This window comes from Vulpes lagopus, chromosome 10, assembly GCF_018345385.1.
Source record: "Vulpes lagopus strain Blue_001 chromosome 10, ASM1834538v1, whole genome shotgun sequence".
NCBI classification, from domain to species: domain Eukaryota; kingdom Metazoa; phylum Chordata; class Mammalia; order Carnivora; family Canidae; genus Vulpes; species Vulpes lagopus.
The window spans coordinates 103,484,921-103,502,265 of record NC_054833.1 but is presented as its reverse complement, the minus strand read 5'-3'; the positions used below and the strand labels follow the sequence as shown (position 1 = coordinate 103,502,265).

The window sequence follows — 17,345 nt, the reverse complement described above, 5'->3', positions numbered from 1 at the left end:
GTGGATCTGCAGCTTCTGTCTCAGCATTGGCATCTCTTTCCACCCAAGTATGCCACTGTCCAGAGTCTCTCCCCATCAGGCGAGCTGTTCATGTCCTGTGCTGGTGGCCTTCTCATTAGCTGAGGACAGCCAAGAATAGGAAAGGCCTCACCTTAAAGTTCACTTGAATCTCTCTGGTGCCCTTCCCACATCCCTGTCCAGTAGCCTTGGGCTGAGTCGCCATGGGGTGGGCTGTGCCCACTGCTGTTGGACCCTCTGGGCTGAACGTTCACCCTAGGGACTCCCTCCGAGGGTCAGACACACCATCTGCTTATGCTTCCATCTCTATTTAAAAAGCCAGGCTTGTGGAAGGAGAGGGCAGGGGAGTGGAGGGCAACAGCCCCCAGTGAGTGTAGCTTAGCTCACTTCACTTCCCCAGCCAGCCCTCCACTCTGGGCTGTGTCAGAACAGTGGGGTGGGGGGGGGGGGGGGGCATCAGCCTGCCCTTACTTGGGGATGGGAGTGGAGGAGAGCCACAGGAGGGAACCAGCATGAGTGTCTTACAAATGGCCCAGGGACCTAGGAAGGATTGGCTGACAGCGAAGCAGGGGGAGGACAGTTTCTGACCTTGGTAACTTTGCTGGTCATTTCCAGAGGGCACAGGGAAGTGGGGCCATGGGAAGAAGCACTACATCTTCCCCCAAGCCACATGGCAGGGTTCAGATTCCCCAGAGCACAGCATGGCAAGGAGCCAGAGCACTTCCTCCCCAAGAAAGGTATCCGTGCTGAGGACTCTGCGCTCCAGGGCCCACACCCTCCTATGGAGCCTCTGCCCCTGCAGGTGGGCCTGGCCCTGGGAAGGAGTCCACTTAACGGCTGCCCCCCTCCTCTGGGCTCACCATGGCCTTCCCCAGGCCCTGGGGGTCATCTGTCCTGAAAGGAACTGCTCACTCTCCTCTTTTTACCACTCCCACTACCAAAATAATCTTCCTCTTTGCTGAACTCTATCCCCTCCTGCCCTGCCCAGGCCCTGAGGCGGTGGGGGACAGGGCTGGCTAATTGGAGAGAGGCATCTGGAGGCAGAAGCAGCCCCCACCTCACACCCTCAGACAGTGGCAATGGCCTCTTCTTTCCTGCTCTGCACACAGCCCTGACGGGGACAGGGGCACACAGCCACTGGGTGGGTTTCTTCCTCCAACCCAAGTCTTGGCCTTGTCTGAGTTGGTGACCTGTCCAGGTCCCTGGAGGAAAAGCAGCATGTGGCCCCTTTCTCACTGCCAGGAGAGGGTAAAGGACAGTGCCAGGCTCCCAGTTGGCCTAGCAGGAGCCAGCCTGTGCCCATGCCTGTCTCCCATGCAGCGGGCAGCAGCCGCTGCCTCATAGGCGGGATCCTCCTGGCCAGCCTGGGCACATAGCCTCGGAGTGTGACCAGCCAGTCTCGAGCCACCTGTAAGGCTAATTGGTACCTTCCTCCTCCTACCTGCTCTGGCCCACATATCACCTGAAACAGTGGCTCAGGAGAGCATCTTCCACTGTGGGACAACACTGAGGCTGGTGGCCATTCAGAGTCAGAGCCTGGGGCACGAGGATGCTTGGCCAGTGTTAGTGGTTGACGGGACAGTGACACAAAGCTCACACCAGCCTGGCAGGTGTGGTGCAGCCCTTTCCAGGCAGGCCCTGCTCCAGAGTGCCTTCCTCTGGCTCTGCTATAGACCTTGGCCTTTTGAAGTGACCCCCAAAGAAGCCATCTCCCTGGGCAAGGCAGTGTCATCTCAATCCACTAGGGAAAGTGGAGTCCCTCTCTTGGGTCAGGCTGGAGGCTGGTTGCTCCCCAGCGTGATCCCAGGCCCAGAGGCCAGGGAGCAGCTGTGCAGGAGGCTGGAGGAAGGAGAGGCGGAGTCCACCCCCGGGCCTCCTGCCTGAGGTGAGTGGCTGAGTGCCAGAGGCCACCCCAGGGCGCAAGTGTGTGGACCCCTGCCCTCCAGCCCCGAGCCGGGTCTGTGGGTCCTGCCCTCCCAGGACCCACGTAGGCTTCCTCCTGCCTCACCTCTACGCGTCCCCAGTTCTCCAAGCTGCTGTCTCGTGATGAATAGTACTTTAATACGGGTATTAAAAAATACAGGCAAATGTTTAACGCTTGCAAGCTGTGTTCCATTATTGATGCTGTGCTTGAGAGCCAGGCAGGCAGCCCAGGAGGGCCGGGGCTCAGCAGAAGTGATGACGCAGCAGCCCTGCGAGGCAGCCATCTGCCAGGCCCCCACTGGGCACGGACGGGCACCGGGGAGGCAGAGTAGGAACAGGAACTCAGGTCTGGAAGTGGCCTCTCTGGGTCAGGGCCTCCCTCCTCCCCCGATCAGCTAGGTCTTCTCCGTGTGGAGTGAGTCATACCCCCCACCCCGCAGCGTGTGAGGACTCAGCGAGGTGCCACAGGAGGACCCTGGGTCTGGGCCTCTGGAGACTTGGAGGCCACCTGTGCAGGCCATTTCATGGGCTCAGGGTTGAAGTGAAAAGTTGGGTGCCTCCCTCTCCCCCTAGCCCCCCCCCCCTTCTTACTGGGAAAGCGGAATCAGTGTCCCATTCAGGAATTCAGAGCCCCCCCCAGGGTACGACCGAGCTGGCCTACCGAGATTGCCCCCTAAAATGCCCAGGACCCAGTGAGCCCACAAAGACATGAGCTAGGCTCATTGCCCCTTGCCCATCCCCCCAGGGGCACACGTAACACCCCCAGCGCAGTGCCTGGCATGTGGTAAGAGCTCCCGGTGCACTAGCTAATACTTCACTGTTCTTGCCTTCTGGAGGCTTCGTGACCCAGCATCTGGGTATTGTTTTCCTTCTCCCCAAACCTCAGGTGACCTTGGGACAGGATGACAAAAGCTGGATAAGAGGAGATGAGGTGCAGCCCCTGCCTCTGAGAACCTCCCTGTCCCCTGGCCCAGCCACAGGGGTGGGGAGCAGGACAGCCCTGCTGAAGCAAACGTCCTGAGCACAGTGGGGCTTTGAGGCTAGAGGGTATGCCCCCCACTACCCCCTGCTTCTCTGGGGGGGGGTGCCCTTCCTGGCTCCTCTGCCTTCTCCTACAGGGATCTCATGAGTAGAGCTTGGGGGAGGCTCCTTGGTGCAACGTGTTGTGGCTGTGTCCTGACAGCGCCGGTTCAGGGGTCTTCTGAGCTGAGCCGGCCTCCCACATGCCCTGGACAGGCCCCCACTGGGCCATGGACGATAAGGGTGGAAATGTGACATCTGGGAAGCTACTGTCTGCGGACAAGCTGTGCACAGCAGGCAGGGAGGGGCCTGCCCAGGATGAGCAAAGGTGGTGCACCGGAGCAGGGCGCAGGAATATCTCTGGGCCTTTGCACTGCTCCTCCATGCGGTAACGTTCAGCAGTGGTTACTGAGCAGCTCCTCAGTGCCAGGCCCTCCTCATGAGGGTCACAGGCAGGGCCCTGCCTTCTGCAGCTCTCGTTCTAGAGGGAGAGACAGCCAGGACCCAGTGAACAAGTCTGCCTCCCAGATGATGCAGGTAGTGAGAAATGCTCAGAAAGACGTGGGACTTTCCTTAGAAAGGGCTGGTGGTGGCAAGAGAGGTGCACTGGCAGGGCCCTCCCCAGGGCCTGGGGTTGGAGCTGACACCTCCATGGCCAGAGCAGGCTGGCCACGTGCTGTTGCCTCAGCAGAGCTTTCCAGGCCACAGCAGAGGTCAGGAACAGAAGAAAAGCCTAAGGGGCCAGTCTGTTGTGAGTGCAAGAGAAGTGGTAAGACCTGAAGTTGGAGAGAAGTGACCAGAGTATAGGAGATCCTAGAGGCATGGTGAGGAGCTGGGGTTTGCTTCGATCCAGTGGGAAAGCACCAGGGAGTAGTGTGGTCTGATGAGCACTTCCAGGGCTTGCCCCGGTGGGCAGTACACTGAGAGGGTGGATTGTAGGGGTGGGAGAAGCGGCAGGGAGACAGTGAGGAGATGGCTTGGAATTGACCAGAAGAGGTGGCCAACACTTGTCGGCCTGGCGGGTGCCCTGGAGAGAGAAGCCAGGGCATCAAGGCCGATTGCTTCCTTGGTTTGGGCAGAGCAACTGGGTGGCCTCAGCAGTGACGCTGCTCGCTGAGATGGGAAGGCGGGGAGCCAGAGAGTTGTGCTGGGGCCCTGATCCAGATCTAGAGATGGCCTTGAAAACATGACCAGGCATGGCCACCGAGAGACACAGAAGAGAGTGAGAGACAGCACGTGCACTCCGGAGCAGAGCCAGGTCGGTGTGCTCTCACTGGTGGTCAGAGAGGAGCATTTCTAGAAAACTCTATCCCTGATCTTCTGTAGCACCATCAGTGTTCCCAGGTTTGAGGAACACCAGGAGGCCTTGGCGCCTGCCTGTGCTCACCACCACCCCCTTTGCTTTCCCCTCCACACCTCCCCAGCTGTCCTCACGTAAGAGCGCCACCCCCACTCCCCGGCTGCCACAGGTCCCTGTGCCCCCTGGTCCCTGGAGAGCGCTGCCCGGCAGAGCCTCAGCTGTCCCCCTCTGTCATGGAGACGGCAGCAGCTGCAGGCGACGGGCAGTTGTGACCATTTGTCAGAATGCTCCCCTTCCTCTCTGGCCTGCCCTTCTGGAACATTTCTATCCCACGGCCCTGGAGACAGGGCTCATCCAGGAGTGGGAGGCCCAGGAGGGAAAAGAGTACTGTCTGTGCTCCACAGAAAGGCCAGGCTTCTTCCTAGGAGCTGGCTGTCCCCCTGTCTCCCCGACCCATGGTACCACTAGGGTACTGAACGGGGATCCCATTAGCCACATATTGTACACCCCCACATGAGCCGCTCTCCTCTGAGTCGCCCCCTTCGTGCAGGTGGGGATTACCCCCAACTAGGAGGTGAAGAAATTGTGGCACAGACACAAGGGGTCACCCAGCTGGGCGGACATAGCAGGCTCTGGGTACACAGAGGTGAGCAGGGGTGCCCCTCAGGCGATGGCAAAGCCCAGCCCACACCGTCCAGCTCCATCCCCCCAACAGCCTTGTTCCTCTTCTCTGCTGCGTTCTTGCCCAAGGCTGCTGGCTCCAGCTAGGCCTGGGCTGGAGACGGCCTGCCCAGTGTTTGCACTTCGTGGTTTGGCCTCTCTGTTACCAAATGCTCTGGGATTTTTCTGGAGCCGGGGTGGGAAGAATCTTCTGCTGTCTGGCCCCAAGGCATGGCTGGTATTCAGAGGGAAGCAGGAAACCAGACCCTGAAATGCAGAGTTTAGTGTGAGTTCAGTGACCCAGGATGGCTATGCGTCCAGCATCTTGGCTCCAAATGTGGTTCATGTTGTTCAGCACACTAGACCTTGAGGCCCCAGACCCTTGTCCCCACAAGCCTGAGTCCAAGTCTATGCTTCCCAGGAGAAGGGACTAGAAGTGAGGCCAGCAGATGCGGACCCCAAAGGGGAGACAGGGCAGGGATGCTGAGCTGGTGCCGTCAGGAGCTCAGTGGCCACACACCCTCCTCCAGGCCTACCTGCCAGATCCTTGACTGGTCCTTCTCAGTCTGCAGGAGTCGTGGGATCCCTGGACTCCCAACAGGAAGACCTGTTGTTCCTTGGGGGACCAGTTGTTCCCCCAAGGCTGAGCCTCTGTGGGCACCATGGCAAAGAAGGGAAGTCAGCAGGCTTCCTCAGAACTTGTCCTTGAGACCTGTCTCTCACTTGTCTTGGCCCAGGGACCCTGAAAAATCTGCTTTTCTCCATTCTCTGGATTTCCTGTTTTCCTTTTCATAGAATGGAGACTCCTTTCCACACAGCCTGAGCCTTATCCCTGCAGGACTTCCTAGAGAGATGGTGGGAAGGAGAAGTGGCCCTAACTCATCCCATGACCTTGGTCAAGTCACTTTGCCTCCTTGCACCAGAGTTTCGTTTTCTGAACAGCAAAGATAAAACTCAGGGTTGTCATAGCAGGCACCATGCACTCCAGGTGGGGGGCTGGCAGCTGTGAACAAAACAAGTTCCTGACCCCAGGATGGCGGGCAGGGGGACAGTACCTAGATGACCGGTGCAGTGTTACTTGTCCCATGAAAATGATCTCTAAAAAAGTAAAGGCGGGAAGGGGTAGGGAGTCCTCGGCCTGTGGGGGGCATTGCTGTGGCCTGTGGAAGATCAGAAAGGTAACCCGGGGCTTCTGTGGCAACAGTGGTAGGCAGAGGGAGGCCCGCCTTTGCTCACAGAGTTCCATTTTGGGGCTGGAGGTAGGGGAGAGAAGTCAGTCCAGCCAGTGGGCTCCAGGGTTGCTGGGCCCGGGTGAGCAGTGTTGGAAGGCATGGAGCCAGGCCCAGTGTGAGCAGCACCCCACCGTCCCCCACGGGCCCGAGAGCTGGGGTCCCAGGCCAAGCCCAGGAAAGGGCAGGTTCTATCAGGATGCTGCAGGACCGGGGAGAGACCTCCTAGGTTAAGCCCAGAGGCTTCTGACCTCCACTTGGCCTCTCTTCCAGGCAGCTCTGCCTCCTGCTGAATGCAGAGAACATCTTTCACTCGATGGCAGACATCCTGCTCCGAGAGGAGGACCTCAAGTTCGCCTCAACCATGGTCCACACGCTCAACACCATCCTGCTCACCTCCACAGAGCTCTTCCAACTGAGGAACCAGCTCAAGGACCTGAAGACTCTGGTACTCCATGTCCACAGGCTCGGGCCCCGGGTGCGATCCTGTGTACCCACGGCACAGAGCCACAGTAACACACCCCTCACCCCAGGAGGCTCCCAGGGGGAAGGGGGGAGATGGGATGAAATCTGAGATTGCCTGGGTTGCCTACTGAATGCCAACCATGGCAGTAAGTCAGAGCCAGTTTACTTGGGGCCACCCGCTGCAGGGGTCTCTGCCCAGGGAAGGCTCTGGACTCTAGGGTCCACATGCCCTCCCTGACCCGCCAGAGACCATACATTTTCCACTTGTTGCCACCCCACCCCCCACTCCAGCACTGCCCCCTCACACACTGAGCAGACTGGCTCCTGGGAGCCAGTGGCTTGTGCCCTCGAGGTGTGCCACCCTGTCTGAGCCAGGCTTCTGGGCTATAACCGTTGCTGGACATCAGGGATTATTGCTCTCCCCACCCTCCGCCTTGGCTCTGGCCTTTCTCTCAACGGTTGAACACATCTGTCTCACAAGGCCCCCTATCCTAAGCCAGGTTGTCACAGTGCTGCCTGGCCCGGGCTTGGGATAAGGACCCACCGGGGCTGCTCAGAGAGAGCAGGGAGGTGCTCACCCTTCTGCTATCCTGCCCTGGAGACACCGGGCAAGGGCAGGAGGCTGAGCTTCCAGGGGCCTCTGGAAATGGCTGCTATTCTGGATGTGCTAGTGGCTCTAGGGTGGCTGGTGGCTCTTCATTTCCCAATGTGGGCTGTGGTCTCTGCACCCCACCCCCTCCTTCCCAGCTCAGACCCTGCCTCTACTCCCACTCAGAGAGTCTCAAGGACATCCAAGCCTACTTTAGGGCATCTGGGGCCAGGCAGCTCAGAATAATCCAGGCCACACCTCTGCCTTCTTCCTGTGGTTCTTTCCAGACGTTTGCAGAGGATTTAATAATTTTCCTCAGTGCAGGGGTTCCCTGGGTGTGGGCTTCACTCCTGGGCTGGTTCCTGAGTGCCAGGTGGGCCATGGGGGAGGGAGGAAATGGCATCTGAGGATGAGACGGGAGGTTGCTGGAGAGCCTCAGCCCTGAGGAAGCTTCCTCCCTCCCCGCGGCCGAGCCCTCCCAGCCCCATAGGCTCCAGGACCACAGAGATCTGGAGAGGACAATGCTGCTCTTTGCCGAGGGCAGAAATGCCAGCGCAGAGGACAGGCTCACGCCTGACCAGGCCTTCACAGCCACCACCACGTGGCTCTGCGGGACCGGGAGTAATGACAGGGTCTGAGGAGGAGCTGTCAGCGTTTCCTTTGTGACAGCTTGTTCCCAGCTGGGCTGCCAAACACAGCCCTGGGTGCTGAGCTGGCTCCCCGGCACAGCGCAAGGGCCCCTGGATCCCAGGCCCCACGTGGACCCCGGCTGGGCAGGAGTGGGGGCTCTGTGAGCTGCTCACACCTCTTCCCCCTCAGGAGAGCCAGAACCTGTTCTGCTGCCTGTACCGCTCCTGGTGCCACAACCCAGTCACAACGGTATCCCTGTGCTTCCTCACCCAGAACTACCGGCACGCCTACGACCTCATCCAGAAGTTGTATCCTTCGCTCTCGCCATCCTTCCTATCCAGCCACTGGGGGACAGGCGGGAGCCAAGTGCTACCCTTCTGCCCAGGTGGCAGGCCCCACTAGCACGCTTCTGCCCCATCCCCCTGTCCTTCTGCTCTGCCTCCAGGCCTTGTGACATCAGGACCTTCGAGGGCGCAGAGAGGGGTGGATTGGAGAGTGCTGTTGGCAACAGACAGGGTCATCTGGGTCTTGTGGCTGGGGCTGCCCACCTTGTAAGCCAGGGATCCAGCCTGAGGGGTGCCCCAGGGCGGGGGCTGGGAGAGACCACAGGAATGGGGAAGGCAGGTGGACTGCAGTGGGTGCAGCTAGGTGAGGCCTGCGGGCTTGAGCTCTGGTGTCTCAGCATTTCTGGGGAGGAGCTCAGGGACCTTCTAGGGCCACAGAACCAGAGAGAACCCAGGTTGGCAGTGACGCAGAGGGGAGAAGCAGGCTGGGTGAGAGGCCTCAGCCAGAGTGAACACCCCCGGCATGCCTCAGGGCCTGTGAAAGGCATCCATGGGCAGATTGGTCACAGTTCTTAAAACACTGAAGCAAACCAGCCTCTCTCTGAATGCCTGGCGTGTGACCCGGGATCGAGGAGCTACTTAGAATGCACAATGGGCCTCCTTTGCTCATGGGACCAGGAGTTAGGGGTAAGGAGAAAGGGGCCCTCAGGTTCCTCCACTGAGGGTCGGTGTGGCCTTCCTCGCTCCCTGAGGGCTCCTGCTCTCCTTCCATGCCCTAGCTTTGCTTTTCTCAGCCATTGGCCTGGCCCAGGACTGCAGGCCACACACGTGCTGCAGCCCTGACCTTGGCCCTGCTGACAGGCGTCCACTCAGGGAGGAAAGAGGACCTTTCCTGCTCAGCTGCCCCCCGCCCCCAGGCTACAGGGCTGAGATAAGAGCCTTTCAGAGCTGGGAGGGCACAGAGGAGAGAGCCACGGGGCAGAACCCGAGTGCCCGTGGGGGGGGGCAGAGACAGCCATGACCTTTTTCATTTAGAGGGACAGAGGTCAAAGCGCCAAATAGACTGGTGTCCTGTGTGTACCTTCGTGCTGAGGCAGAGCCACGGCTCAGGTGGGAAGAACATGGCCCTGGGGCCCAGCTCTCCGGTTGCCCCCACCCCAACAGGGCCCGTCCCCGCCCAGTGGTCAGCCTTTCCTTGACCCACCGGCTAGCGGGGACCTGGAGGTCACGGTGGATTTCCTCACTGAGGTGGACAAGCTGGTGCAGCTGATCGAGTGCCCCATCTTCACATGTGAGAGCCCTGCTTCCCGTGCAGCAGGAGGGGGGGGCCGCCTCTGCAGGGGGGCGGGGCTCACCCCAGGGATGATTCCTAGAATGTCAAGAATGTAAGTCAGGGCCAAGGAGCCCCGTCCGTGCGGCATCTCCGTGCGGCATCAGGCCGAGCATCTTCAGGTGGGTCTTGTGGACCCAGGCGAGCGCACGGCAAAACCCACCCTGAGGCTGAGAATGTCTCCGCGGCGGGGGCTGGGGTCACAGCTGTCCCGGAGCTGTTCCCAGGCACGGTGCCCTCCGCCATGGCTCTCCGAGGCCGGGGACAGGGCCCACCTGCAGGAGCTTCTCCATGCCCAGCAGCCACCCGCTCCTCTCACTGCAAGGCAGCGTCGGTGTTTGCCGGGGGCCCAGGCACGACTGTGTGACTGTAACATCCAGGCTGAACGTGCCCGAGTGGCAGCTGGCTAGGGCGAGCGCAGCTCCTGGCACCTCGGCACGTGCAGTGCTTGCCCTCCAAAGCCGGCAGCCCGCTGAATCAAACTCCTGTGTTCACGGGACGGTGGGGAGGCTGGGAGGCAGCCCGCCCGGCAGCCTCCTTCCTGCCCAGCTGGTTGCCCCGGCCCCCGGCGCTCTGGCAGCACCTCTCACCTGCCCAAGCTACTCCACACAACCGCCACCACTGGTGGATGCGCAGGAGACCCGAGAACAGGAGGGAGACCCTGTTCCCAGCAGTGTGCATCAAAGCCTGTCCCAAGTGGTCCCCTGGTCTGACATCTCACTTCCCCCAGGGCCTCCAGGTCCAGCGTGACCCCGGAGGAGCCGCAAACACCTCCTCACCAGGCCCAGGGCTCCGTGGGGGGGACCACACAGACACACCCTGGGCCTGCTCGGCACCCATCCCGCTCCTGGCTTGCCTGGCCCCGCCTTGGGGACTGGCTTGGCCGCACAGCCCCAGCTTTCCCAGAGATGACTACTCAGGTCTCCACTGGTGGCTCCTGCTCCCTGTGCCAAGAGGAGGGCTGGGGGTGGGGCAGCAAAACCTGACTGCTCTGGCTCCAGCGTCAACCCAGACCTCCCCCCCACACACACACAGCTGCTGCTGGGGTGACATGGCCTTTCCAGAAGTTTGTGGCTCATCGTCCACAAAGGTTGTCTGGGACTGGGCCTTAGAGATACAAGAAGGCAGGAGCCAAGGATTCTCCCAGAAAGGCTCAAGAGGAGGGCAGCGTGGGCCTGTTTAATTGGGACAGGTACTGGGCAGGCCCAGGGGCACCTCTCCTATCTGGTGGGGTACGCCCAGGGCTAGTATCTGAGGTGGCTTTCCAGAAGCACCTACCAAACACTTCTGAGCTTGGCGTGTGTTTAGCCACACACACATGCGTTTTTGCATCCTGCCCTCCCTTAAAGCTGTCCTAATCCGGTCTTTCTCTCCTGCTCACTCTATTTATAGCTCTCTTGTGCTGGCACGTGCAGAGCAGACCGGGGAATCTGTTACACTACAGGCCCCGGGTCCCCTCATTACTAGGCTGCAGTGAGTGTAGGGGCTCAGGGACAAGGCCCAGCAGCAGCCTGGGGGGCACCAGGCTGAGGTGACTCAGGACAGATGGCCAGGTGGAGGTAGGGGTGGGCAGGAAGAAAGAATGAGGACATCCCGGGACAGCAGAGGCACTGCTGGAGGAGAGGGTGGGCGGGTCTGGCCAAGGAGGAGCCCCTCCGTCGCTCTAAGCCGCTACCACCTGCCCAGCCCTCCCCAGGGTAGACCCCTCTCCCAGGCAGGCCGAGGCGCAGCCCAGGGTGGTGCCTGACCCCCGATCTCTACCCTGCGTCCTGCCGCAGACCTGCGCCTGCAGCTGCTCGACGTGAAGAACAACCCGTACCTGATCAAGGCCCTCTACGGCCTGCTCATGCTGCTGCCCCAGAGCGGAGCCTTCCAGCTGCTCTCCCACCGGCTGCAGTGTGTGCCCAACCCCGAGCTGCTACAGACCGAGTGAGTGCTGGGCTGGGGACTGCCACCCTCTGCCTCTGTTGTGGCTTTTGTCACCAAGAGAGGTCAGACCTGGAAGGGTCTCCCTTGCCTCAGAATCACATCCGTCTGGCACTGTGGACACTGGCCACCCCACTGCCACTTGACCTGAGGCCTCAGAGCACCAGGTCGGGTGTCCTGGGCGTATTTATAAGGGACAGAGGGTAAGCAGTCAGGGTTGAGTTAATCTAGAAAATGAGAGCATGCCAGTCACCCAAACCGATGCCCTTGTAGAGAAACTGCAGGAGAAGGTGGAGGAGGAGTTTATGTCCTAGGTCAAAGATGATGTCTGGTCCCATGGCAGATAGGAGAGCCAGGCTTCAGGTGGCCCTCCCCTCCCCACATCTTTGGCAGTCTCCAACCTGGGCCTCAGGGAGACCCCAGTGTCCCTGTGACCTTCCCAACCCCATCCTGGGTGGGGTGGGAGGCAGGATGCCCCCGTGGCTACCCTGCTAGAGTCCTGCCCATGGGAAGAACAGGTCCTGGGCATGACTCCACCACCAGCCCAGCATGGCAGCCTCCAGGCAGGAGCTGTAGCCCCCTGAGTTGGGGGGGCGGGTGGAGGTCCAGCCCGGCTCCCACCCCAAACCCACTGCTGGCCCGGCCTCCAGAGCCTGTTGGGCTGTGTCTATATTTGGTAACCCTTGGAGGCTTTGCCTCATCCACAGGCATTTGGCATCCGAGATGGAAAATTTCACTTGTCAGGTCGCCATGGAAACAAGCAGAGCCACTGAGAAGATTTACGCTGAATGGAGCGCACCCAGCTTGCATCAGATGCCCTATGTGTCTAGAATTCCCTCCCAGGCTGTTAGAGCCACTTGGCAGGCCTGGCACCTCACTCTCCAGAAGGGCCTCGGGTTTGGGCCCTTGGGACTGATGCAGGCGGCCTCGAAATGGGCCTGGCCTGCCTGATGCTTGAGGCCCCAGACCCAAGCCCCTGTGCCCTCCAGAGCCCTGGGCTTAGGCTCCCACCACCCTCCCATCCAGCTCAGCCTCTCTGGAGCCTGGGTGTGGGCCACCTGACAAGTTGTCTACCCTGGGCCGGTGGGAGGGCCTTGAGTCCTCAGCAGGTGTGGCCCCCTCACCACCCCTCTTCCCAGACAGCAGAGCTCTGGGGCGGCAGGGCTAGGCACCCTCGAAGCTGTTCATAGTGACACCCATGTACTCTCCCAGGGGAGCAGGGAGTTGGGTTTGCCCTTAGATTCCCTTGTTCAGAAAACCTCTAACCCCTGGGACTCCAGAGGTCCTGAAGCCACAGTGTGCCTCGCTGGCCTGGCCTCTGCAGCAGTGTCTCCAGTGTCAGGGGGGCGTTAGGGTCACCCTGGCAGGCACTCAGGAGGAGAGGTGCGGCTGGAGGGGAGGAGGCAGCGGCGGCAGGAGGGCTGGTTCTGGTCCCCACCCCCACCCAGCCTGCCCACAGACTATGCTGCTCAGGGCCATTCCGGTGTTGGAGCTCTATACACAGCATCTCCTTTTTGGGGTGGGGGTGTAAAGCTTGTGTTGTTAGTAGGACTCTCCCTGCACGCTCCAGGCCCTGGTACAACACATCTGCAGGCGGAAGCTGGGGAAAGAGGGTTCTCTCCCAGCCTCCTGTGGTCAGAGTCAGAGGAGTCTCGGGCCAAGGGGTTGAGGCCTCTGGGTTCTCTGGTCAGTGGGCTGGTCATAGGCCTGGACTAGGATGGGCAGGGAGAAATCGAGCAGGGAGGGGGCCTTGCGAACAGCTGGGGGAGAGGTCAGATTGCAGGGTTGGGCATAGAGGGACAGCCACCCCCTGGAGAGGGGGACTGGGACAGTTTCAGCCTGGGAGGGGCAGGCAGCTGGAAGCCGGCTTTGACTTGCCCGACAGGCTTGCAAGCCTGGAACAGCTGGGGGGTTCTGCACCCGCCACCCATCCCTCATCCCATGTGCTCAAGGCGCCAGGAGGCCTCGGAGACCCCGGCCCCTCTGAGGCTTCCAGGCCACTCCCCAGAGACCATCTCAGTGAGGCAGGGGGGATCCCCTGAAGAAAAAGTTGGGGCTGCTCACCGGCATTAGCCTGGTGACAGGTGGGTGGGTGGGGCGGCAGGTAAGAGGGCCAGGTTTGGGTACCGGAATCCCATCTCCGCTCCTGGCAGAGTGTGTTGCCCACCCTGCCCCCGCCCTCCGGGACCCACTCCCTGCTCATAAGCCTCAGGCCAGGAGGAGCCCAGGGAGGCCAAGTCACTGAGGGCAGCGCTCCTTGCCACCGTGAGGGCCCAGAGGGTGCAAGGTATAGCCCACTCCCCTGGCCACATCTGTGCCTGTCACCCAGGTTTGCTGTCCACTGTTGGCATCTCCATGGAAACCCCTCACCTCAGCACTACCTCGGGACCTAACGCCTGAGCTTGTCGTTCGTGTTGAGGGGAGCGGTGTACAGACCCGTGGACACCGAGCGTCCGACGACACTCGCCAGTGTCCTGTCTGGGCTCGTGTTTCCCAGCCCACGGATCTCTCCCGCATGTCAGCCTACTGGGTTGAGGAAGCACCTGGCCAGTGCCCGGCTAGAGCTCTAAGCTGCAGGGTGTCACACGTGGCCTCAGAAGCCCAGGTTACTCTCTCAGGGCAGTGACACCTGGACCAGAGAGGTACTGTGACAGGGCGGCCCCTTCCCCATTCCTAGGGTTGCTGAATACAGCAGCCAGAGTTCAGAATGTGCCCATAGTCTGCCCCCGCTAGGGCCAGCCCCACCTGGCTTCTCTTGCTCTTTGTTGGACTAACGTTGCCTGAGGCCAGGGAGAGCAACGGCCAAGCCACCATCCAAGTGTCTTCGGTGGAGCATCTTCCACAGGAAGGGAACACAGTGGGTAGGGGTGTGGGGGCCATCCCCAAGCTCCACATGGCATCCTGACCGCGGGAAAGGTTCCCGCTGCCCCTGGTCCTGCCCTCACAGCCAGGTCAGAGATGCCGATCAGGGCCCGAGCTCATTGGTGTGGGTTTCCTTTGGGTGAACTATCATTTCCCCCAAAGTGGACTAAGCCGCTGATGAACAGCAGGCCTGGGGCTGCTGGGCCCTTTCTGACCTCCCCTCAGGGGCAGAGCTGTAGCCCCACTGGCTGCCCCGTGGGCACCTAGGCTGGGGCTGGACACCAGGCTAAGCTCTGGCATGCTGAATCTGAAGGAATCCTCACCACCACCCACCCCATGGTGGCTCCTGTGGCAGTTCCCCTTTACAGATGAGGAAACAGAGTCCCGGGTCCAAGGTCAAATGGCTGGGAAGTGCTCGTGTTACAGCCGGATCCAGGCTTACTGAGCTCGTGTGCTCAGATGCTGTGTGGGCCCCAATATTGGGGTCTCTCCATGAACTCAGAGGGTTCTCGTGAATAGCCCATGGCCCTCGTGAGACCCTATTACCAGGGCCACCAGGCCTCAGCAGCTAGAAGCAAATACTTTTCCAGCCCACACAGATCTGTTTCCTAAGCCAGTGAGGCTACATTGCAAGAGGAGCAGACTTTCCTGAGATTCCACTGGAGGGGTGGTTAGGAACAGGGCCCAAGGGGATCTAGTCCCTGGGGCAAGCTGAACAGGGTTACTACACTGCACGACCCCTGGAGGGCATCCCGTACATTTGTAGCTGTGTACAACCTGTGCAGCTGTACAGAACAACCAGGGAGGGTGGTAGCAACAGGAGTTGTAGAGATTGTCAGCATGCCGGTGGTGGAAGCAGCTCTCCTTCCCCAGGAACAGGGAATGACCACAGGCCTCTGGACCCCAACACTCAAAAATCTGTGTCCTGCCAAGCCAGGGGAAGGCCCAGTAGAGACTCTTGAGCAGTAGACAATCCCTGTTGTCTACAGGCCTAGTCCTGCCCCAGAGAAAGAGCCAGGCTGCCTCCTCCCCCTTCTCCCTGGACCCTGTTCCAGGCCCCAGCTGGCTTCCTGGCTGGCTGCTAGCCCTGGCTTTCACCCCAAAGAGAGCCAGTCGTAAACAGGAAATGCTTCCCGATGAGATGCTGCTCCAGAGACTGAAGACCCTATCCAAGCGGCAGTGTTGACTGGTCCCAGCAACGGAGGGGGAGGGGATGTTGCCGGGCTCCCCTACTTTGGGGCTGCCCCCTGCCCCCCAGCTCCCTCCTGTGTGTGCTGAGACTGATGCTGAGTCCTTCTCCCCCCAGAGACAGTCCGCAGGCCACCCCCAAGTCACAGAAAGCAGATTCCCCCAGCATCGACTACGCAGAGCTGTTGCGGCACTTTGAGAAGGTCCAGAAGAAGCACCTGGAAGTGAGACACCAGCGGAGTGGGCGCGGGGACCACCTGGACCGAAGGGTTGTCCTCTGACGGGCCTGGCATGGAGAAGGGCCGGAGGAGCGGCCCCACGGAGCATTCAGGGTCTTCAGGCCCCTTCCCCAGGAGCTCGGAGACCTGCCTGGGGGGCGGGGCGGGGCCCGGGCAGCAGCGCGGGCGGGGGGCGGGGTTTGTCCACGCAAGCTCCCTTCCTAGCCCAGCCCCTGGGGCCGCCAGGGCAGGCAGCTGCACCCCGGCCTTCTCACCGAGCCGGCGTCCCACCAGGGTGGGGCCGAAGCCTCAGGTGCCGCCCCATTCTCTGGAACTGGTCTCTTTCTAATATCCTCTTGCAAAAGAGCTCGACCTCTCCAGCCTCTCCAGAGCCCACAGCTCTGGCCCGTGCTGACGCGCGCACCTGCTAGTATGCGCACCTGTCTGCACCGAGGGACCAGCACAGAAGTCCATGTGATGGCACACCCCCTGCCCTAATAAAGAAATGACAGAAAACCCTCCACCGCACCTGCTTGCTCCTTTCCCTGGCACCTGCTCCCCGCCTGATTGATGCCCGCAGTTGCTCCAGGACCCCGTTGCCTGTCCCGGGGCGCTGGTGCCAGGGATTACTCCAGGGAGTGCTGGCTGCACCTGAGAGGCTGCTCACCGCCCAGCCCCTGATGGGGTGTTCCAGGTGCCAGTTCTCGCCTTTAGGACCCACCGCGTCCTGGAGACCGCCCAGCACTGGTCTGGCCTGAAACCCTGAACCCTGCCTTCCCGGGCACCTCCTCCGACCTTCCCACCGGATTCCCCCGTGGGAACGGGCCACATACCCAGTGAACAGATGAACCAAAGCTGGAGTTTCTGAATGGAAGGGCACGCCCTGCAGGCTGCGGCACAGGGCCGGAGCAGGTGCCCACCTTGGCGGCTCAGGCTCAGAGCCTCGTTACCCGCCGTGGGCCGGAGTCCGCCCGATCCCAGTCTCGGTCTAATGAGCTCCCAGGTGGCCCCTGGGGCTGGGGAGACCGAGCTCGGGCGGGCCTTCCCCGGGGCCGGCTCTGCGCAGGGAGGGCGGGAGGGATGTGCCGGGAGTCTCCAGGGCCCCCCGGAGGCTGCAGCCACCTGTGCTCGGTCGGGCCGGCCCCGCCGCTGAGCAAGCAGCGACCCGACCGGGTCGCGCCCCCCGCCCCCCGCCCCCCGCCCCCCGCCCCCCGACGCGGTGGCTGCGGCCCGCGTGGGAAAGCAGCCAAGGAGCTCCCGGGGGCCGTCCGGGCTCGTCGTGCCGGGGACGAAGCGCCCCCCGCGCCCCCGCGCCCCCGCCGCACGCCCCCGGGGGAGCCCAGCCTGCCGCCGGCCGCTAAAAGCGCGGGAAGACCGCGGCCCGAGCCCCGGGCGGGGGAGGGCGCCGGGCAGGCCCCCGAGCAGGCCCCCCCGCGGCCCCCGCCCCGCCCGCGGCCCCCGCCCCGCCCGCCCCCGGCCCGTCTGGCCGCGCCGGGCTCGGGTTTCAGGGCCGCGCTCGGGCGCTGACCGCCCCGCGCCCCGCGCCCCGCGCCCCGCGCCCCGCCGGCCGTTCCCACAGCGCGCCCCGCCCCCGCCCCCCGCCGCCGCGCCCACGTGACGCCCGAGCCGCCGCGGCTCCGATTACCGCCGCCGCCAGTGCCCGCGCTGAGGCCGCGCCGCCAGCCGCCGCCGCCGCCCCCCGC

At 61.9% G+C, this 17,345-nt stretch overlaps 1 protein-coding gene and 1 long non-coding RNA gene across 2 annotated transcripts in view; one reads left to right on the top strand and one right to left on the bottom strand.

Moving 5' to 3' along the window:
- The window catches only part of VAC14 (VAC14 component of PIKFYVE complex), a 101,090-nt gene extending 84,925 nt beyond the window's left edge, over positions 1 to 16,165 (top strand). Inside the window, exons 15-19 of the mRNA XM_041772479.1 lie at positions 6,424 to 6,598; positions 8,024 to 8,142; positions 9,330 to 9,409; positions 11,227 to 11,377; positions 15,543 to 16,165. Of these exons, the coding sequence (XP_041628413.1) occupies positions 6,424 to 6,598; positions 8,024 to 8,142; positions 9,330 to 9,409; positions 11,227 to 11,377; positions 15,543 to 15,705 (688 nt within the window). The 3' untranslated portion in view covers positions 15,706 to 16,165. The remainder of the gene's footprint in view (positions 1 to 6,423; positions 6,599 to 8,023; positions 8,143 to 9,329; positions 9,410 to 11,226; positions 11,378 to 15,542) is intronic.
- Positions 3,511 to 17,344, bottom strand: LOC121500618. Its single transcript, XR_005990423.1, has 3 exons — positions 17,288 to 17,344; positions 9,323 to 9,487; positions 3,511 to 5,188 (listed from the first exon to the last, which is right to left on the bottom strand). It is a non-coding gene; the product is annotated as an uncharacterized LOC121500618 (long non-coding RNA).
- Between the last annotated feature and the right edge of the window lies 1 nt (position 17,345).